The 17,321-nt window shown below is 39.4% G+C and overlaps 1 protein-coding gene across 1 annotated transcript in view; it reads right to left on the bottom strand.

The window, feature by feature from the left end:
• Positions 1-12,567: 12,567 nt before the first annotated feature.
• The window catches only part of LOC124554062 (zinc finger protein 70-like), a 105,974-nt gene continuing 101,220 nt past the window's right edge, over positions 12,568-17,321 (bottom strand). The window contains exon 7 of the mRNA XM_047128103.1: positions 12,568-16,303. Coding sequence (XP_046984059.1) covers positions 14,569-16,303 — 1,735 coding nt within the window. The 3' untranslated portion in view covers positions 12,568-14,568. The remainder of the gene's footprint in view (positions 16,304-17,321) is intronic.

Below are 17,321 nucleotides of genomic sequence, written 5' to 3'. Positions count from 1 at the left end.
GCTTATACACATACCGCCAAATTTCGACAGGTACTATGAGTCCTCAGCAGACACTAGTTAAGAGGGGAGGTCCACGTCAGTCCACTAAATGTTAGAAAGCTGCCACTGTCAGACTCTGCTTCCGCCAAGTGTGGGCCTGCTACCTGTACTGCATCTGAATGCTGCTGACTTCGCACCCACTAGCAAACCACTGACCACTACTTGTCACCTAACCTGGTGTTCTGTGTTCCAGAGCCAAGGCGCACTCGACTGAGCACGTTAACACTGTTGTCGATTATCTTCTCATGTGGGCAAACACAGTAGTTGTTTCCCATTGTCTGTGTTGGTACTCATCATCGCTGTGAATCACCGCCATCCACACTGAGTCTACAGTCTCATTCTGCACATTCTGGCGTACCTCAGTCCAAGCTGTGTAACTGTGCCAAGTCTGTCTGACCTTTGTTGCTGGCTGCCACTCGCTGTCTAAATCGGCATCTGTGCTGCTGTGCTGACCACATCGCTTCACCTGACTCTACATACTGCCCAATATAACAGGCCATTGCTGAGGCAAGCGTGCTGACACTGTCGCAGTCTGTCCTGTGACTTGAGGATGTTGCCCTCCTTCCAGGAGCGTCACGAGTGTTGTAGTTTCTTATGGATTAAATGGAATTTTCAGCTATGCTTTTTCATCACGAAATGCTAAGACAACAATCTGGTATCAACGCACCATGTCATTGCAACATCGCCTACAGTAACGTACTGCAGGTCTCCTGACCATCCATTCTCACGTGATTCATTTTTCTTTCACAGAAGTTCACAATAAAAGTCGTGTAAATCTTTGCTCTTGAAAAACATTTAAACAAGCTACCCCATTATAATTCTTTAAGGTTATTTTTGGAAACAGAAAAACAACACACTATTTCTTTTATAATGTGTGGTAATGAGTAATTACAATTTCGTCTATGTCTGCTGCTCTTGTTGCTGCCATTTGCTTCACATCTTTATTGGGTTAAATTATCTGTTATTTATCTAACTCTGATGCTGCAGCCTGTCCAGATAGCCACACACGTTTATGTACCACATACAAGATTTGGGGAGGCGAACCAACACTAGTTTGAATTAGCCTCATGGAGGACTGATGAACCGGGGTATGATTTTTAGGCGATTTCCCAGAATCTATTATGTAAATATAGGCTGGTTAGTGTTGTCGTACCTCAGATACTCACTACACAAAAATTTAAAAGAAAATGTTCTCCGTTTTTCACTTGAAATTTACTCTAGATGCAGACAGAGAGGATATACAGACTCAATAGTGGGGGAATAGTGGCATCAGGAAGGGCACACAGTCACCCACAGTCACTAACATTACCACAACCCAATAAAAAATGTCAACCCCCATCGTAAAATGGGACAAGGCAAGCAAGAATTAGAGAAAAACATGTAGTTGTGACTATGGGAGATAGAATGTTCATAGTATCTAATACAAGCATTTGTAAGTTTTTCGTGCTTGTTAACAGTTAGGGCTACAGTTGTCTTTTACATAAATGCTCTGCTATCTTTCTCTCAACCTAGTTTCATAGGAATATTAGGTTTTATTGTAATAGGTTTTAAAATGAGCACACTTCATATGCCACCATCACAGTGTAGACACTCTTTTGCTCCAATATGGTAGTCTTATGCTGCCATCATCTGATCTTCTGTAACTTGCTATAAAATTGCCATGCTACATTACATGAAGTCAAAGCATAAAAGGCACTCCGCATGTATAAATTTCATGATAAAAATCTGGTTGATGAAATACATGCAGTTGGTAAAATGCACGCAAATGGTAAAAAAGCACACAGCCAAAATCCTCATATTGTCCATGCAAGTGGTGGTGAATATTATCATATAAAACTGCCTGCACTCTGATCTCAGCTTATGAAGTGCGTTTATTTTCAGCCATACTGGTCGCTCCACAGCGCAGCATGTGTGCCTCACGCAATTTATTTTGACACAGCATATCTCTGTTTTTCGTTTTTGTGGGATAATTTTATGCTGCTGTATACTGGGTGTTAAAAAAGTACTCCACTTTGTTAGATGTGGTAGTATGAATCAAAACAAGACAAAAATGTGCCGTCAATATGGACTTCAAAATGCATACTGTAAGAACTATGAGAACTTGTTCATCTTCTTCACTGTGAAACACATCAGCTCTTATAGTGTAACCTTTATACTACCAAGCGCTAGCAAACATGTTCATTGGTATGCGGTATCATTAATTCCAAACAATTGACTTGTCTGCACTGCTAGACAATATAGCATTCCACCAACGAATGAAGATGGAGCGTCAGCCCAATTTCTGCTGAATGTATGAGAACACCACCTGGACAATGGATTTTATGAGGTGACCCAGTACTTTGGCCAGCTCAATCCCCCAACTGTCATCCCTTGAATTTTTGTTTGTGGGGACACTTGGAATATTTGGTGTATGGACGCGCCATTAACAATGTTCAGACACTACAGAAATACACTCCTGGAAATGGAAAAAAGAACACATTGACACCGGTGTGTCAGACCCACCATACTTGCTCCGGACACTGCGAGAGGGCTGTACAAGCAATGATCACACGCACGGCACAGCGGACACACCAGGAACCGCGGTGTTGGCCGTCGAATGGCGCTAGCTGCGCAGCATTTGTGCACCGCCGCCGTCAGTGTCAGCCAGTTTGCCGTGGCATACGGAGCTCCATCGCAGTCTTTAACACTGGTAGCATGCCGCGACAGCGTGGACGTGAACCGTATGTGCAGTTGACGGACTTTGAGCGAGGGCGTATAGTGGGCATGCGGGAGGCCGGGTGGACGTACCGCCGAATTGCTCAACACGTGGGGCGTGAGGTCTCCACAGTACATCGATGTTGTCGCCAGTGGTCGGCGGAAGGTGCACGTGCCCGTCGACCTGGGACCGGACCGCAGCGACGCACGGATGCACGCCAAGACCGTAGGATCCTACGCAGTGCCGTAGGGGACCGCACAGCCACTTCCCAGCAAATTAGGGACACTGTTGCTCCTGGGGTATCGGCGAGGACCATTCGCAACCGTCTCCATGAAACTGGGCTACGGTCCCGCACACCGTTAGGCCGTCTTCCGCTCACGCCCCAGTGGCGTCGCGACAGGCGTGAATGGAGGGACGAATGGAGACGTGTCGTCTTCAGCGATGAGAGTCACTTCTGCCTTGGTGCCAATGATTGTCGTATGCGTGTTTGGCGCCGTGCAGGTGAGCGCCACAATCAGGACTGCATACGACCGAGTCACACAGGGCCAACACCCGGCATCATGGTGTGGGGAGCGATCTCCTACATTGGCCGTACACCACTGGTGATCGTCGAGGGGACACTGAATAGTGCACGGTACATCCAAACCGTCATCGAACCCATCGTTCTACCATTCCTAGACTGGCAAGGGAACTTGCTGTTCCAACAGGACAATGCACGTCCGCATGTATCCCGTGCCACCCAACGTGCTCTAGAAGGTGTACGTCAACTACGCTGGCCAGCAAGATCTCCGGATCTGTCCCCCATTGAGAATGTTTGGGACTGGATGAAGCGTCGTCTCACGCGGTCTGCACGTCCAGCACGAACGCTGGTCCAACTGAAGCGCCAGGTGGAAATGGCATGGAAATCCGTTCCACAGGACTACATCCAGCATCTCTATGATCGTCTCCATGGGAGAATAGCAGCCTGTATTGCTGCGAAAGGTGGATATACACTGCACTAGTGCCGACATTGTGCATGCTCTGTTGCCTGTGTCTATGCGCCTGTGGTTCTGTCGGTGTGATCATGTGATGTATCTGACCCCAGGAATGTGTCAATAAAGTTTCCCCTTCCTGGGACAATGAATTCACGGTGTTCTTATTTCAATTTCCAGGAGTGTACATCATCAACATCCGCCGACACATCTGTCACACATGAGAGTTTCTCCACAGGATGTGGTTACCCAAGATGGCCTAAGACATAGATAGAAGATTGCGTAATGGACATTATAATGGACACCTCCTTCAGGGATGGCTCACAAATGCTGGCTGTATACATTAGCAGATGCATTGGAAGCTCTACTGTCCCACAATAAGAGAATACAGTCGTCTTATTTGTTGCAATCTACTGATTTGTTTACTACCTTCTATAGGCTGTTCAATTTGTTTGGTAGCTTTTGGGAAAAAAGAGCTTGCAGGAGAAGAGATGTTTCACAGTACGAAAATCAACAAGTACTCTTATCTCTTGCGGTGGGATGTAGTGGGTTTCGGTCAAACAAATCGATTTTTTAAAAAACATTTTCTTGATCTACAGAGTTTAATCTATGTTTTGTGTGAATTTTACCGTGATAGCAACTTCAGAAAGGCATTTAAATTGTTAAACTGATTAACTCTGCACTGGCAGCCACTCCCACCTTTTCCCACATTTGGGAAACTGCTTGCTTCAGCGGAATTTTTATCAGTGTGAAGGCTATATTCTTTCGATATCTTCGGCTGACATCTATACCTCTGCCTGAAAACTTTCTTGCATGTGGTTTATTTACGTTTTGACCATACTAACACATATTAGTAGGTGTGGGTTGAATCCGCAAACCTTTACGTGGAAATAAAGATTTATGCATAATGGGTGGTGGAAAAACAGTGTTTAGGAAACGGAGGTTTCTTGGAGATCGGTTTACCAACAAAAAAGAGGAAGCTACTCGAATTGAAGAACATAAGCTCTCAGCTTCTGGATAATTGTACAAGTTAATGATGTTGATATGGATTCCACTGGATTCAGACTTATTAATTTAGAGCTTCTCTGCCAGGCTGTAAAGTTTTCATGTTCATGTTTCTTGCAAACCCTGATTTATTGAGGAAGTGTCTTCAAGCAAAGACACAATATGCAATGAAAGTCTCAAGAATTTAATTTGGATTAAATGCTCAAAACGAACATTCTGTGGACTTGAAGTACTCAAAATAGGTGTCTATGATGCAGTTTCATGTTACAACAACGGAAATAATGGCAGAACTGAAGTGATGGATAGAGCTGGTGTAGATCCTGGTGTGTTTAAAACAAAATCATTTTACACCATCGATGAGGGCTGGGTCAAGAAAGCTAACAGATCAGTGTCTGACCTGTAAAAAAAGGGACAGGGAGAGTCGAAAAGATAAAAAATCTGGAGGATGTAACAGTATGGACAATTTTAAAACTGAGGTAAGCTTATTACATCTAGAAGTATGATAAGAAAATTTTTGAACCTCATGTCTATGTTTTACATTTCTCACGTTATTAGAAGCATTTTCTCAGAAAGTATATGCGCTAATGCTATGAAATTTTCAAGAACTGCATGCTATTAAATTCAAATTTTTAGATATGTAGATATTTTTAGATATGTAGAAGAAAGTTTATTTTGGATATGTAAAATCAGAAACTCTGTTAATAATACAATTTGTACCACAAATTAATAACTGTAGTTTAGCGGTATTATAGCCTTCTCAGAACACTGAAATAGAATTTGAGTTGAGGTTTTTCATAAAAAAAGACAATACAAAATAAAAAATTCAAATTTCTGGCAAAATATTATTCCTGCATATTTTATTATATTTTTCTGTTAAAACACAGCTCTTTTGGTTTACACATGTAAAATTTTATATTTGTACATTAATAAATATGGCCGTAATGATTTTTTAAATAAATGTTTGCATTTTCCATTATATCCCCCTTAACGTAAAGTAAGTATTTTAGAGCTTATGTCTCCTACACAGTTTTTCTTGTTATGATATATACTACTGCCTCTCAAAATATGGAATACTAGTTTCTAAAACAACGTACACACTTGTTTTTGAATTTGTCCCTTTTACTGTATTTTCTTCTTTCTTTTAATTCTGTTGTGGACTGGGTAGTAAATTTTCAAATTTCTACCATTTTTGAACATATTGTAAGTTTTGCACAGTATCATTCTATTCATAGTAAATGTATTGGCACTTTGCCGACTGTGGTGGTCTAGTGGCTCTAGGTGCTCAGTCCAGAACCACGCGACTATTACAGTCGCCAGTTCGAATCCTGCCTCAGGCATGGATTTGTGTGATGTCCTTAGGTTAGTTAGGTTTAAGTAGTTCTAAGTTCTAGGTGACTGATGACCACAGATGTTAAGTCCCATAGTGCTCAGAGCCATTTTTTTGTATTGGCACTTTCTACTTCTAATTAATTTTGATTCCCACAGTTAAAATTATTATTGCTTACTACATTTATCCTCAGTATCAACACAGCCTTTTTATTTATGTTGTTACTACTACTTCACTATTTCTGAAGACTCCTTCCATTATGACTGTCCAAGTGTTTCAAATATTTTCTTTTCCTGAGTATGTCACTTCAACAGTTCTGCCACATCTGGAATACCCCAACAACTACCCTGGGTCATCTAATGGCCAGCAAACCTTTTATTATGGACAGATATTTTTTTTATTTTGTTACTGTAATATAAACCAAACTCAGATCTGAACACACACTGTTGCCCTGTAATTTTTTGCTCCTAACAATGTCCTTTCTCCTACATCCGTGGGCTATTCGAAAGGGTGAAAAGTTAAGAATGTACAACTCTGTGTGCCAGTCCCAACAAGGATCCATAGATATTAATAATTTTTGTCTTTTCTTTGTCGTTATGGTTCCACTTTCTGTGCTCAATCATAGCTAGGTGCACATGCTGGTACAGGGGGGTTGATTTAGTCCGATATGCTTGTGAGTCTTTCTTTATTTACTTGTGCCAAATCAAACATGGTTTGTGCCATCTACAACAGCCTCAATTGTGTTTTATCTCTGCTACAGAGCAGCTGACCCATCCCTGTTTCTATCGAGACTGGCAACTTCATCTTTCCTGGAGGGCCCAATAGAAACTAGCACTGCAATAACTGCAGACTTCCCTGACTACATTTATGACTCTTAATTGGCCCTCACACAATCACGCAACCATCGACTCTACCTTGCCCACAATCCACATGGTGTTCTGGACTGCAGCAGCTCCTATATTCCCACTAATGATGCTGATACTATTTCATGCTAGGATTTCACTCGTTTTTCTTTTTGTTCAGGTACAACTCTTCTAGCTGCTGCTATCCATCATCCTTTTAGTGTTTGCTGATTTTCATACACAGAGTACTAATATTTTCCACGATATCGTTACTGTCTCTGTTCTTGTCAGAAGGAATATCAAGTTGTGTTTCTATTAAGTAGGTTGTGCATCTTCGTACTTGCAAAATGATGAGAGTTAATGCTATGATTGTGGCATTCAGTCTAGTTAACCACAAAAAGGATGCTGTATTAGGTTCATTTCGTTGCTAGTATCACTGTACCAAAAGCCATCTTGTCATATCTCCTCCACTAACATATGAATAATCTTTTTTTCACTGGACATTAAAACCAAATGATATAGTTTTTTCTTGAAGTTACTATTATTAGATTATTTATTTGTCATGTCAAAAGAACAGAAGTGTCAAAAATATATATACAAATGATATCCAAAATTGGCCACGTCAAGTGCATTTGGTGTAGCTCTCAACAGGTCTTGCATGGTGCAGGTGGTTGGTGATGAGGAACACTGAGGGGAAATGGCTGTTAGTCTGCTCAAAGCCACACTGGCAAAGAACTGAGTCTACAGAGAAACCTTAAGTCTGCAGACTGGTCTTGCGCATTGTGTTTGATCATAATCTACTGAGAGACTCCATATTGACCACTTCTCTGAATATCAATGAGGGAGTTCTTTCTTTGGAGCGATCCATTCTCCCACATACCGACATTTCTCCCCCCATCACAAGTTCCTTGCCACATGTGGATTCTCAATGAGAACCTCAATAGTTGTCAAGAAGCTCTTTCTTGATTTCAGCCAGTGGTTGGGCTTCCTTCGTTGTGGCCTTACTTTTCTCATATTTCGCAGCTACCTAACATCTCGTTTCAGGAGGAGCTATGCCAGTGAGGCAATGGAGTTTGTCCACAGGAATAGGTCTTAAGCAACCCATGATAATCTGGCAAGGCTCATTTAGAGCCTCATCTACGTTCCTGGCATGATTGGACTTGTACCATGCATATTCAGCAGTGGAACAACACAGAAAAACGCGCTTAGCGCACAGTGCATGGTTTAGCACCCCTTGATGTGCCTGTCAATTTTCGCACTGTTATTATTTCTGTTTGGTGTTTAGTCAACACTTTTTATATGTTAGCGTGCAATCCAGTATTACTCTAGGATTTTTGCGAGTAGGTTCATGCTCGAGTACGATGTCTCCCCAGGTTATATTTAACGATCTATTTGCCTGTTTATTCTTCAGGTGGAAAGCGCAGATCTGGGTCTTGGCAGGATTAGGTTTCAAGTAATTCCCATAATAGTAAACAGTGAATTTTTCCAGAGATTTTGATAGCATATCTTCTACAGACTCAGAACAGTAAGCCTGAGTAGTGATAGTGCAGTCATCAGCATAAATAAAGCTTAGGGTCACTTCAGGGATGGGTTGATCGTTGGTATAGATGTTGAATAATAGCAGTGCAAGCACACTGCCTTGTGGCAGCCCATTTTTCTGAGTTCTCCACCTACTTTTCTTTCCCTGAAATCCCACAATAAATAAATAAATCTGTAATTCTGGAGAAGGTTTCTAATATTGCACATGCATGTGAAGTCTTTAGCTATGTCATAAACTTTATTCAGAACGAGCCGATGGTTGATCGTATCATAAGCTGTGGATAGATGGATAAATACAGCACCTGTAATGAGCCATTTCTCATATCCATCTTCGATATGTTGTGTTAAGTTTAATAGTTAAGATGTGTGGCTCTTCCCTTCTCTGAAGCTGCTTGATGTGGTATTAGAAGATGCTCCGCCTTTCTAATCATTCTCTGAAGAATGAGCCTCTCCAGTATTTTGTGGAGGTGACAGAATAAAGAGATTGGTCTATAATTTTTGGGATCTTTCCTATCCTTTCCGTGTTTCGGTATGGCAATTACTGTTGATTTTTCGCCATACTTTAGCGATCTTGCACTCTCGAATACAGTTGCCCATAAATTGCAGTAACCAAAGAATTTTAGCGGAACCAAAATTCTTGATTTGTTCAGCTCTATGTCATCCAGTCCTACTGCTCTTCCCTATTTACATTTATTCAGGACTGAATTCAATTCTTCAAGAGATAAAGATGGAGATAAGATACTATTCTCTTGATCCGTTTGCCTGAATAATTGTTTCCTCTCTATATTTGTGGGTTTAGTTAATCTGCCATTAATCAGGAGTTGGTAAGCAATTTGGTCTGGTTTAATGTTAACATACGTGTTGACCTGAGTGTTGTCATTACTCAGGCGATGTAATAGCCTCCAGGCTATTTGACTACTTTTACTCATGTCACAGTCTGTCATTAATTGTAACCATTCTTCTCTCTTAGCCTCAGATATTAAAGAGAGGACATTCTGTGCAAGGCTCGATGTGGCTTCACTGAAAGGATCTTCTTCCAACTCTCTGTAGTACTCTTTAAGAAGAGTGATCGTTTCATGTGTTATATACCCTTGATATAGTTCATTCTGCATCCCCTTAGAATTGATGCTAAGGCAGAGGCATTAACGATGTTAACAAAATTCTCATATTGATCTATCACAGGACCTATAGTTAAATTTTCTCATCTAAAAATTTTGAAAATTTCAACCAATCAGCTGTTTTGAAGTTGTACCTTCGTCTGAAAGGGAGTTCTTGAGGTCTTACTTGTGGGAGAACTTGACACATAATTGGTCGACGTTGTGTATTCGGTATGGGCTTACAGACGAATTTAGTGCAGGTATTAAAAATACTTTCACTAACGAAAATCAGATACGGATTATGGCCAGCATTCACTGTAGAAGGAATGAGGTAGTCTGCTGTCATGAAGGAGTGAGAGATGGAAAGTTTCAGTCCACATGAGGACAGCCTCACCATTCTGGTCCTCTTGAGTGTACCCCCAAGCAAGGCTGTGACTGTTGAAATCAGATATCACAATAGAATCTTTCTCTGTAATAAAATTTTCAGGTGGGGTGAAGGAAAAATCTGTTGCTAGAGGTATATATGCTGATGTGACTCTACAGTTACTTAACAGTAATAATTTAATTATTGTTATCTGACTGACGAATACTACAGACTTCAAGGTCAGGTCTTATAAGCATGGCGGTTCCATACTGTACATCATGTCAGCAACCAGTTTCATTCCAGGAAGAGAAGGACATCTCTGCCGGGTATCTATGTATTTCTTCAACACAAGATATCACAGTCCTTAGTGTGGCACATGTCTTGCAAGAGTTGTTGCTTGCAGGAAGGTATTCCTTCAATATTCATGTATATTATAGTCAACACTGGCCCAAAAACGACTTCTGGTGTGAAAGGATCAGCTGCCAGGTTATTCTGACATTTCCCAGGGTACACCTGATTGCAATTCATATCTCTGTATTTATCATCAAACATTGCAATCTTCAGGGAGGCTCCTTTCGTGTACCCCATTATTAGATGAGGCCTTAACTCTGGAGAGATCATAATTATTTGTAGTAATGCAAATGCTTAAAAATGTCCCATAGCATGCTTTACGGCAATATTTGTTGAAAATCAACCAACCTGAGTATAATCAAATAGACTTAGCTAATGGAACATCCACAGGGGGATACTGGTGTATCTCAATCTGTTCTTTATGAGACAATGTATGAATTGCATAGATCTATCTCATGTGTCATGCACTGTAACCAAAGATATGAAACTATGTCGATGTGCAACTGCCTAGCTCCAACTTGTACAAATTTATGGGCATAAATGTATGAGTGAGTTACACCTGCAGTCCTATGTGGCACACTAGTTAACTTACCCTTAGTAAACGTAGCCACATTAAACATAAACAATAAAAAATTTAAATAGCAGGAATACGTAATGCAGAATCCAAATATGTAGCATGAATCAGCAAACTATTTTCACAATTTTATATTTTAGTGAAAAGCAGCTTTTCTAGCTTTAAATGAAACCTGTATCATCTTCCAACAAACTCCATTCACTCAAGTAATTTCAAACAAAAAGTACTCCAATTCTCTTTACAACAATATTTAAAATCATACTTTCTTGATTTATGATTCAGTTTGGACTCAAGTTAACACTAACATTAGTCTTTCGACAGATGTCTAACAATACAGGTTTCAAAAAGATCCATTTTGGACAGGAGTGCAAGGCAACAATTATCGTGTCTAAATGATGTTCCTAAGAACTTTTTGGTTATAAAATGCCACCCATATACGCTTGAAGTGCTGTGGTGATAATGTGAGGACATTCATTACAGCCTTTATGGAATTTGCCACATATATTTCAGCGGAAAACATCTAAAAGTGGTCAGGGATATCATATGATGATGGCAACAATAACCAGTTACTAATAATGACATTTGTTTCAGTCTTATTATATAAATACCACATTACAACAATTAATAGCACTTTATTTTGACAAAGTACAATTGTCAATATTTCCCATTGCTTCTGTCACTTGAACTCCTAATTTAATATATCACTGTGGGTTACTTAATTTCTGTTCAGAATCTTTAGAATCATCACAAGCGTATTTTCAGTGATGAGACTACTAAAATAGAAGAGTTTCAAGCCAGAATTTAAGCTTCATGTGAGTATAGTATTGTAAGTTTGTGAATTCAAGGCTCTGTTCTTACCTGAATAATAATAGTAATGATGTTTGTCTCAGCAAGCATTACTGAGAGAACAAAATATTTTTCTGATTTGATTAAAATAGACCAACCACAAAAAGCACAGTACCAACAGGGACTGAAGTAGAAATATGCAACTAAGTAGCTGGACAGAATAGTGTAACAACATTACTATAAGGAGAATGACAATTTAAAATCCATGCAATTTCTTTCCAAGTCACAACCAAAATTTCTAATGAAATGTGTATGAGGATGGGAGCCCACAAACTATAAATAGATAAACATTTCCTAAATATTTAAAAGCCACAGCAGTATTGCAGCCTAGATAGCAGCATACTATTATGTTGCAAGAACCATCATGAGAGATACATTCTCATTACAGTAAAAAGCCACATAGCTGAAAGTGTCGCAAACTTCAGAAATGCCTATCACTTAATAAAAATAGTCTCAAGTTATTGAAAGTATGACAAAACTTAATAAACGAACTACCTCACACCAATAAAAAATTGGTGAGAAGTCGAAAACACCGACCAAAAACAAACATTATGAAATTTGAGACAAAGCATTAGTAAAGATTTCTGAAAAACTCAGATTTACTCAGAGATATTATGGAAAATACACACTATGCAATCATGTTTAAAGCAGATAAAAGACAACCAAAAAAATCAGATTAAAACAAAGTAATTAGAAAGAAAGCACATTTAATAAATTAACTTATTACAATAAAAAATTATGCATTTGGATTAAATTCATATTCTAGTAATCACACTGAGCTCTTTTAACTGTCCTCGTGTTTATACAAACAATTGGAATTATAATCTGACACTACATGATGACAGTTTTGCCACTGATGTTTGTACAGTAGTTACATGATATTTAAAAACAGACAAATAATTGAAAGATTTAATGCATAAAATTAATCTTCATTTAATCAGAATTATGTACAGGGATTTTTAATACAAATATTTTTCACAAGAAATATGGCACTTAAACTGACAATAGTGTATTGGCATAAAATTTAACGAAGCATGAAAATTTGAATTACTACACAATGTACCATAAGATCCTTTTGTGTCAAGATACACGGTTGATCCAAATCATTATACCCACTTCCCTAGGAGGAGTGTATGCTACCCAGTGGCATTCTGGTTATGTCACGTAGTAACGAAACTATATAACCAGCAATGAATGGGTAATCATTCTAGTTACAGTTTGTGTAAAGAACTGGCATAAATAACTTTGCCAAAGATCAGATGGTTTTGCCTGGTGCCTGGGTAAGTGCATCTAAAAAACAGTGAATATGGTTGGCTGCTCAGATGCTTCTATCATTAGCCTCTATAGAACATCGTTGAAAGATGGGATATCCACAAGTTGACAAAAGGTTGTAGGATTACCATGCATTACCTAGAACAAGGAGATCAGAACCTAGCTGCTTTGTAAAGTGGGATTGATGGCAATCTGTGGAGACAGAAGAAAATGCTTGTCAGTTACTATAGTAATACGAATTGGATAATTGAGATTGGACTGCATACCAATAAAGATGTGTCACCTGTTGGGATAGGTGACATTTCTTGTGGACCAGGTTAATGGTTGTGCCCAGATGTGCCATCATCCAGATGAACAGTCGTTCAACACATGCACAACACAACAGGTGCAGAAAGATGGTGGCAATGTCATGCTATGGGGGATATTCATATGAGACGCCAAGAAGCAGCTGCTCATAATTGGAAGCACCATGACAGATGTGAAGAACATGAACATTATTGCAACCTCTGTGTCACTTAATGCTCGATGTATTTCCTGAGAGTGACAACATCTTACAGCAGGATAACTGTTCAAATCACAAGGTCAGAATCACACTGCAATGGTTTGAGCATCATGATAGCTCTCACTGTTGTCTTTCCCACCTCATTAGGTCATTATGAAACGAATTTGGGATGCTATTGCATACTAACTACAAAGCAACAAACTGATAGCCTGCAGTTAATGGGAACTGTGTGAGACGTGTGTAGACATATAGTCCAATTTACTAGTGGAAAACTAACAGCGAACTAATGAGTCCACACCATACAGAAGCACTGTTGTATTGCAGTCTGAAGGTGAATCAAAATGCTACTAGGCAGATGATTACAATTTTTGCCTGATCTCTGCATACTTGCCACCATCAGTTATTTCCTAATGTAGAAGTAGCACAGATAGTTCACATGTGTGCAAATTTTGATCACACAAATAGCATTACTATTAAGGAGGCATACCCCAGTAACATGTTTGCATAATAATGATATTTTTGTATCTTTCTCCATCGTTGAGAAAAATAGCCTGAGTGATGGATGTGTAATAAACACATTTATGCTGTCGACTGGGTACTGCCTACAGCTTCATGAATATTGAAATGGCAGTTTCTTTCAAATAACTAGCAACATACTGGTAAATTCTCTTGAAGAATATGGAGTCCTGATTACTGCATAGGACTTCTACTCAAACGAGAAACAGATATCTTTCAATGCCCCAGTTTCTTGTAGACAGATCGTTATAGCATGGAGCATTTACAACAAAAAATTGCAATTGTGTGCTTCATATATTGTATTTAGTATGCAACTTCTTTGAACATGAAGCTGTGAAAACGGATTTGTCCTTTTTTTGTGACCTTTCTGTAGTACATGCGATCAATATTCATAACACACTTGTGGTCTCCTTTGAACATGTGGAAGTCTACAGACCTCAACAATACTTTGAGTGGTCTCTACGTAATATGTATTATTGCATGCTTCTAAAGATGATAGACTAGAGTAAAAGATTCCCAGCAAATATCACATCTGTGTAGCCTTTTTTCAGTGTGTAGTGATAGCTGTTTCTTGAGGTTACTCGAGTTTTTATACAATTTGCCATAAATACTACATTTGTGTTGTCATTTACCGGTGTGTACTAATGATTTCCTGGAGATTACCAGAGGAAGAAAAATATTTGCCGCAAGTATATTTGTGGGGGCTCATTCCTGCGTGTATTAATTTCTGTGTTTGTAGATGACCCAGTTCTGAAAACGATTTGCCACCAACATTGACTTTGTGTGGTCCCTGCTCAGTGTGTATTAATTCATGTTTCTCGAGACTGCCCCATTGAGGAAACGATTTACCACAAACATTATATTTGTAGGGTCTCTTTCCCATGTGTGTCAACAAATGCCTCTTGACATGGCCCGACTGAGTAAACGATTTTCCACAAACATCGCATTCGTGGGGTCTCTTTCCTGTATGTATTAATTCATGTGTCCTGAGACTGCTCGACTGAGTAAACGATTTTCCACAAACACGGCATTTGTGGGGTCTCTTTCCCGTGTGTATTAATTCATGTGCCTTGAAATTCCCCAAACCAATAAACGATTTGCCACAAACAGTACATTCGTAGGGTCTCTTTCCTGTATGTATTAATTCATGTATCTTGAGACTGCTCGACTGCGTAAACCATTTTCCACAAACACGGCATTTGTGGGGTCTCTTTCCCGTGTGTATTAATTCATGTGCCTTGAAATTCCACAAACCATTAAACGATTTGCCACAAACAGTACATTTGTAGGGTCTCTCTCCTGTATGTATTAATTCATGTGTCTTGAGATTGCCCGACTGAGTAAACGATTTTCCACAAACACTGCATTCATGGGGTCTCTTTCCTGTATGTATTAATTCGTGTGTCTTGAGAGTGCTCCACTGAGTAAACGATTTTCCACAAACACGGCATTTGTGGGGTCTCTTTCCCGTGTGTATTAATTCATGTGCCTTGAGATTCCCCGAACTAATAAACGATTTGCCACAAACAGTACATTTGTAGGGTCTCTCTCCTGTATGTATTAATTCGTGTGTCTTGAGATTGCCCGACTGAGTAAACGATTTTCCACAAACACGGCATTTGTGGGGTCTCTTCCCCGTGTGTATTAATTCGTGTACCTTGATACTGCCCGAACGAGTAAACAATTTACCACAAACATCACATTTGTGATGTCTCTTCGCACTTAGCATAGTGTGGACATTAACATGATCACCTGTACACATGATTCCATAGTCATCACATCTGAGTTTCTCTGCAACTTGTGTCACAGTATGTGTATTGCATATGTCACTGAAGGATTTCCTTAAAGTTTTCCTGGTTTCCTTGGATGAAGATTGCTTCTCAGTCTGTTCCACAATTTCTTCTCTTACACTTTCTAAGGAGATGTTGTTTTCATGGTCATCACTGCATTCAAGTTTCTCACTGTTGGCAGCTGGTAATGCTTGGTCACCCTCACTCATTCTCAAATGTTCTTTCAAGCTGTCATCAGTGGGCAATACCTCACCACATGACTTACACACATATGCAGGTGCCTGCACACCATCAATGTGGATGAAGATATGCATTATGAGTCTGTATTTTGAAGGGAAGCTCTGTAGGCAGAAACTACAGTTAAACTTATGGAATTCCTTTTCCCTGATGCTACAACTTAATCTTGTGCCACATAAGCTGTCTTGTTGTGACGTCTGTAACTTGCTATAGTTATGAGACATACTGAAATCTGTTGACATCTCTGTATCTATCTCCTGATCGTCATCGACTAGTCCTTGATGTAATGCTTCTTGATACGAAACGTTACAGCTGTCACCAGCACTTTGAATGAAACTGAGGAAGGAGAAAAGAGGTGTGAAATTACACAATACAAAAAACAGTATTTCACCATCCACAAAATCAGGGACTTTAAACCGAAAGATAAAAATGTATGGGTGTCACAAATAACTTATCCAGTACATGTAAGTGATTTAAAATTATCATGACATTCTGCCAGAGCAATAGAATTTTTATGAGGCAAATCATCACAGGAAATTCAATAACGACCAGTCTCATTCGGTGCTGACTGGGTTTCCTAATTTTTTAGTAGGTACTGTTATTTAAGAGTCTTGTAATATTTTTAAAATACTGTTCAACAATCTTTTAGACCAAATTATTACTATTATTAGATATAATATCCTCCAGTTTTTGACATAACAGTTTCCACACAAAGATAAAGGAAAAGAAAAGAGAAATCAATGATTTTAAAATTAAAATAAATCACTCTTTCCAAGTGGATTTTTCTTTTTTTGGAGAACACTTTGAGCTTAGAGTATAAATTCTTAAAAGCACTCATGATAAATTTATTTCACAAAGCAATGAAGCATGGCATTTTATTTGATTCCAAATGAATCCCCAACTACCACAAACATCACATTTATTATTGGCTAGGTAGTATGGCCATGAACCAGGTGGACAACACCTGTACAGGAACACATACATAAATTTCCAGACTGATGAACAAATGTGAATGACACACACAAATTATTCCAACATTAGAGTGTGTTGTTAGCAGCACAGCTTATGTGTAGCTCTTTCTAATTGACATATTGTCTGTCAAGGAGGATGCCAATGCAGTTACAGCCTCCCATTCTAAAGTATCTTCACAACTCCTGGTCCCCTGGAGTTCCAAAACATCCTCAACTGAATCACACACCCCTATCAATGGTGACATCAACACAAATCATGTACAGTCCATCCTACCATAGTCTTCTGCGAGCAAGTGATGGCAGTAGGTGAATTGTCTACCTGTGTGATATCTGGGTCCAATCATTCCACCTGCAGCTACCCCATTCCATCACAATGGAACTGG

This window comes from Schistocerca americana, chromosome 11 (genome assembly GCF_021461395.2).
Source record: "Schistocerca americana isolate TAMUIC-IGC-003095 chromosome 11, iqSchAmer2.1, whole genome shotgun sequence".
In the NCBI taxonomy this organism is placed as follows: domain Eukaryota; kingdom Metazoa; phylum Arthropoda; class Insecta; order Orthoptera; family Acrididae; genus Schistocerca; species Schistocerca americana.
Note: the sequence above shows the minus strand (reverse complement) of the source record. Positions and strands in the feature narration are given on the sequence as shown.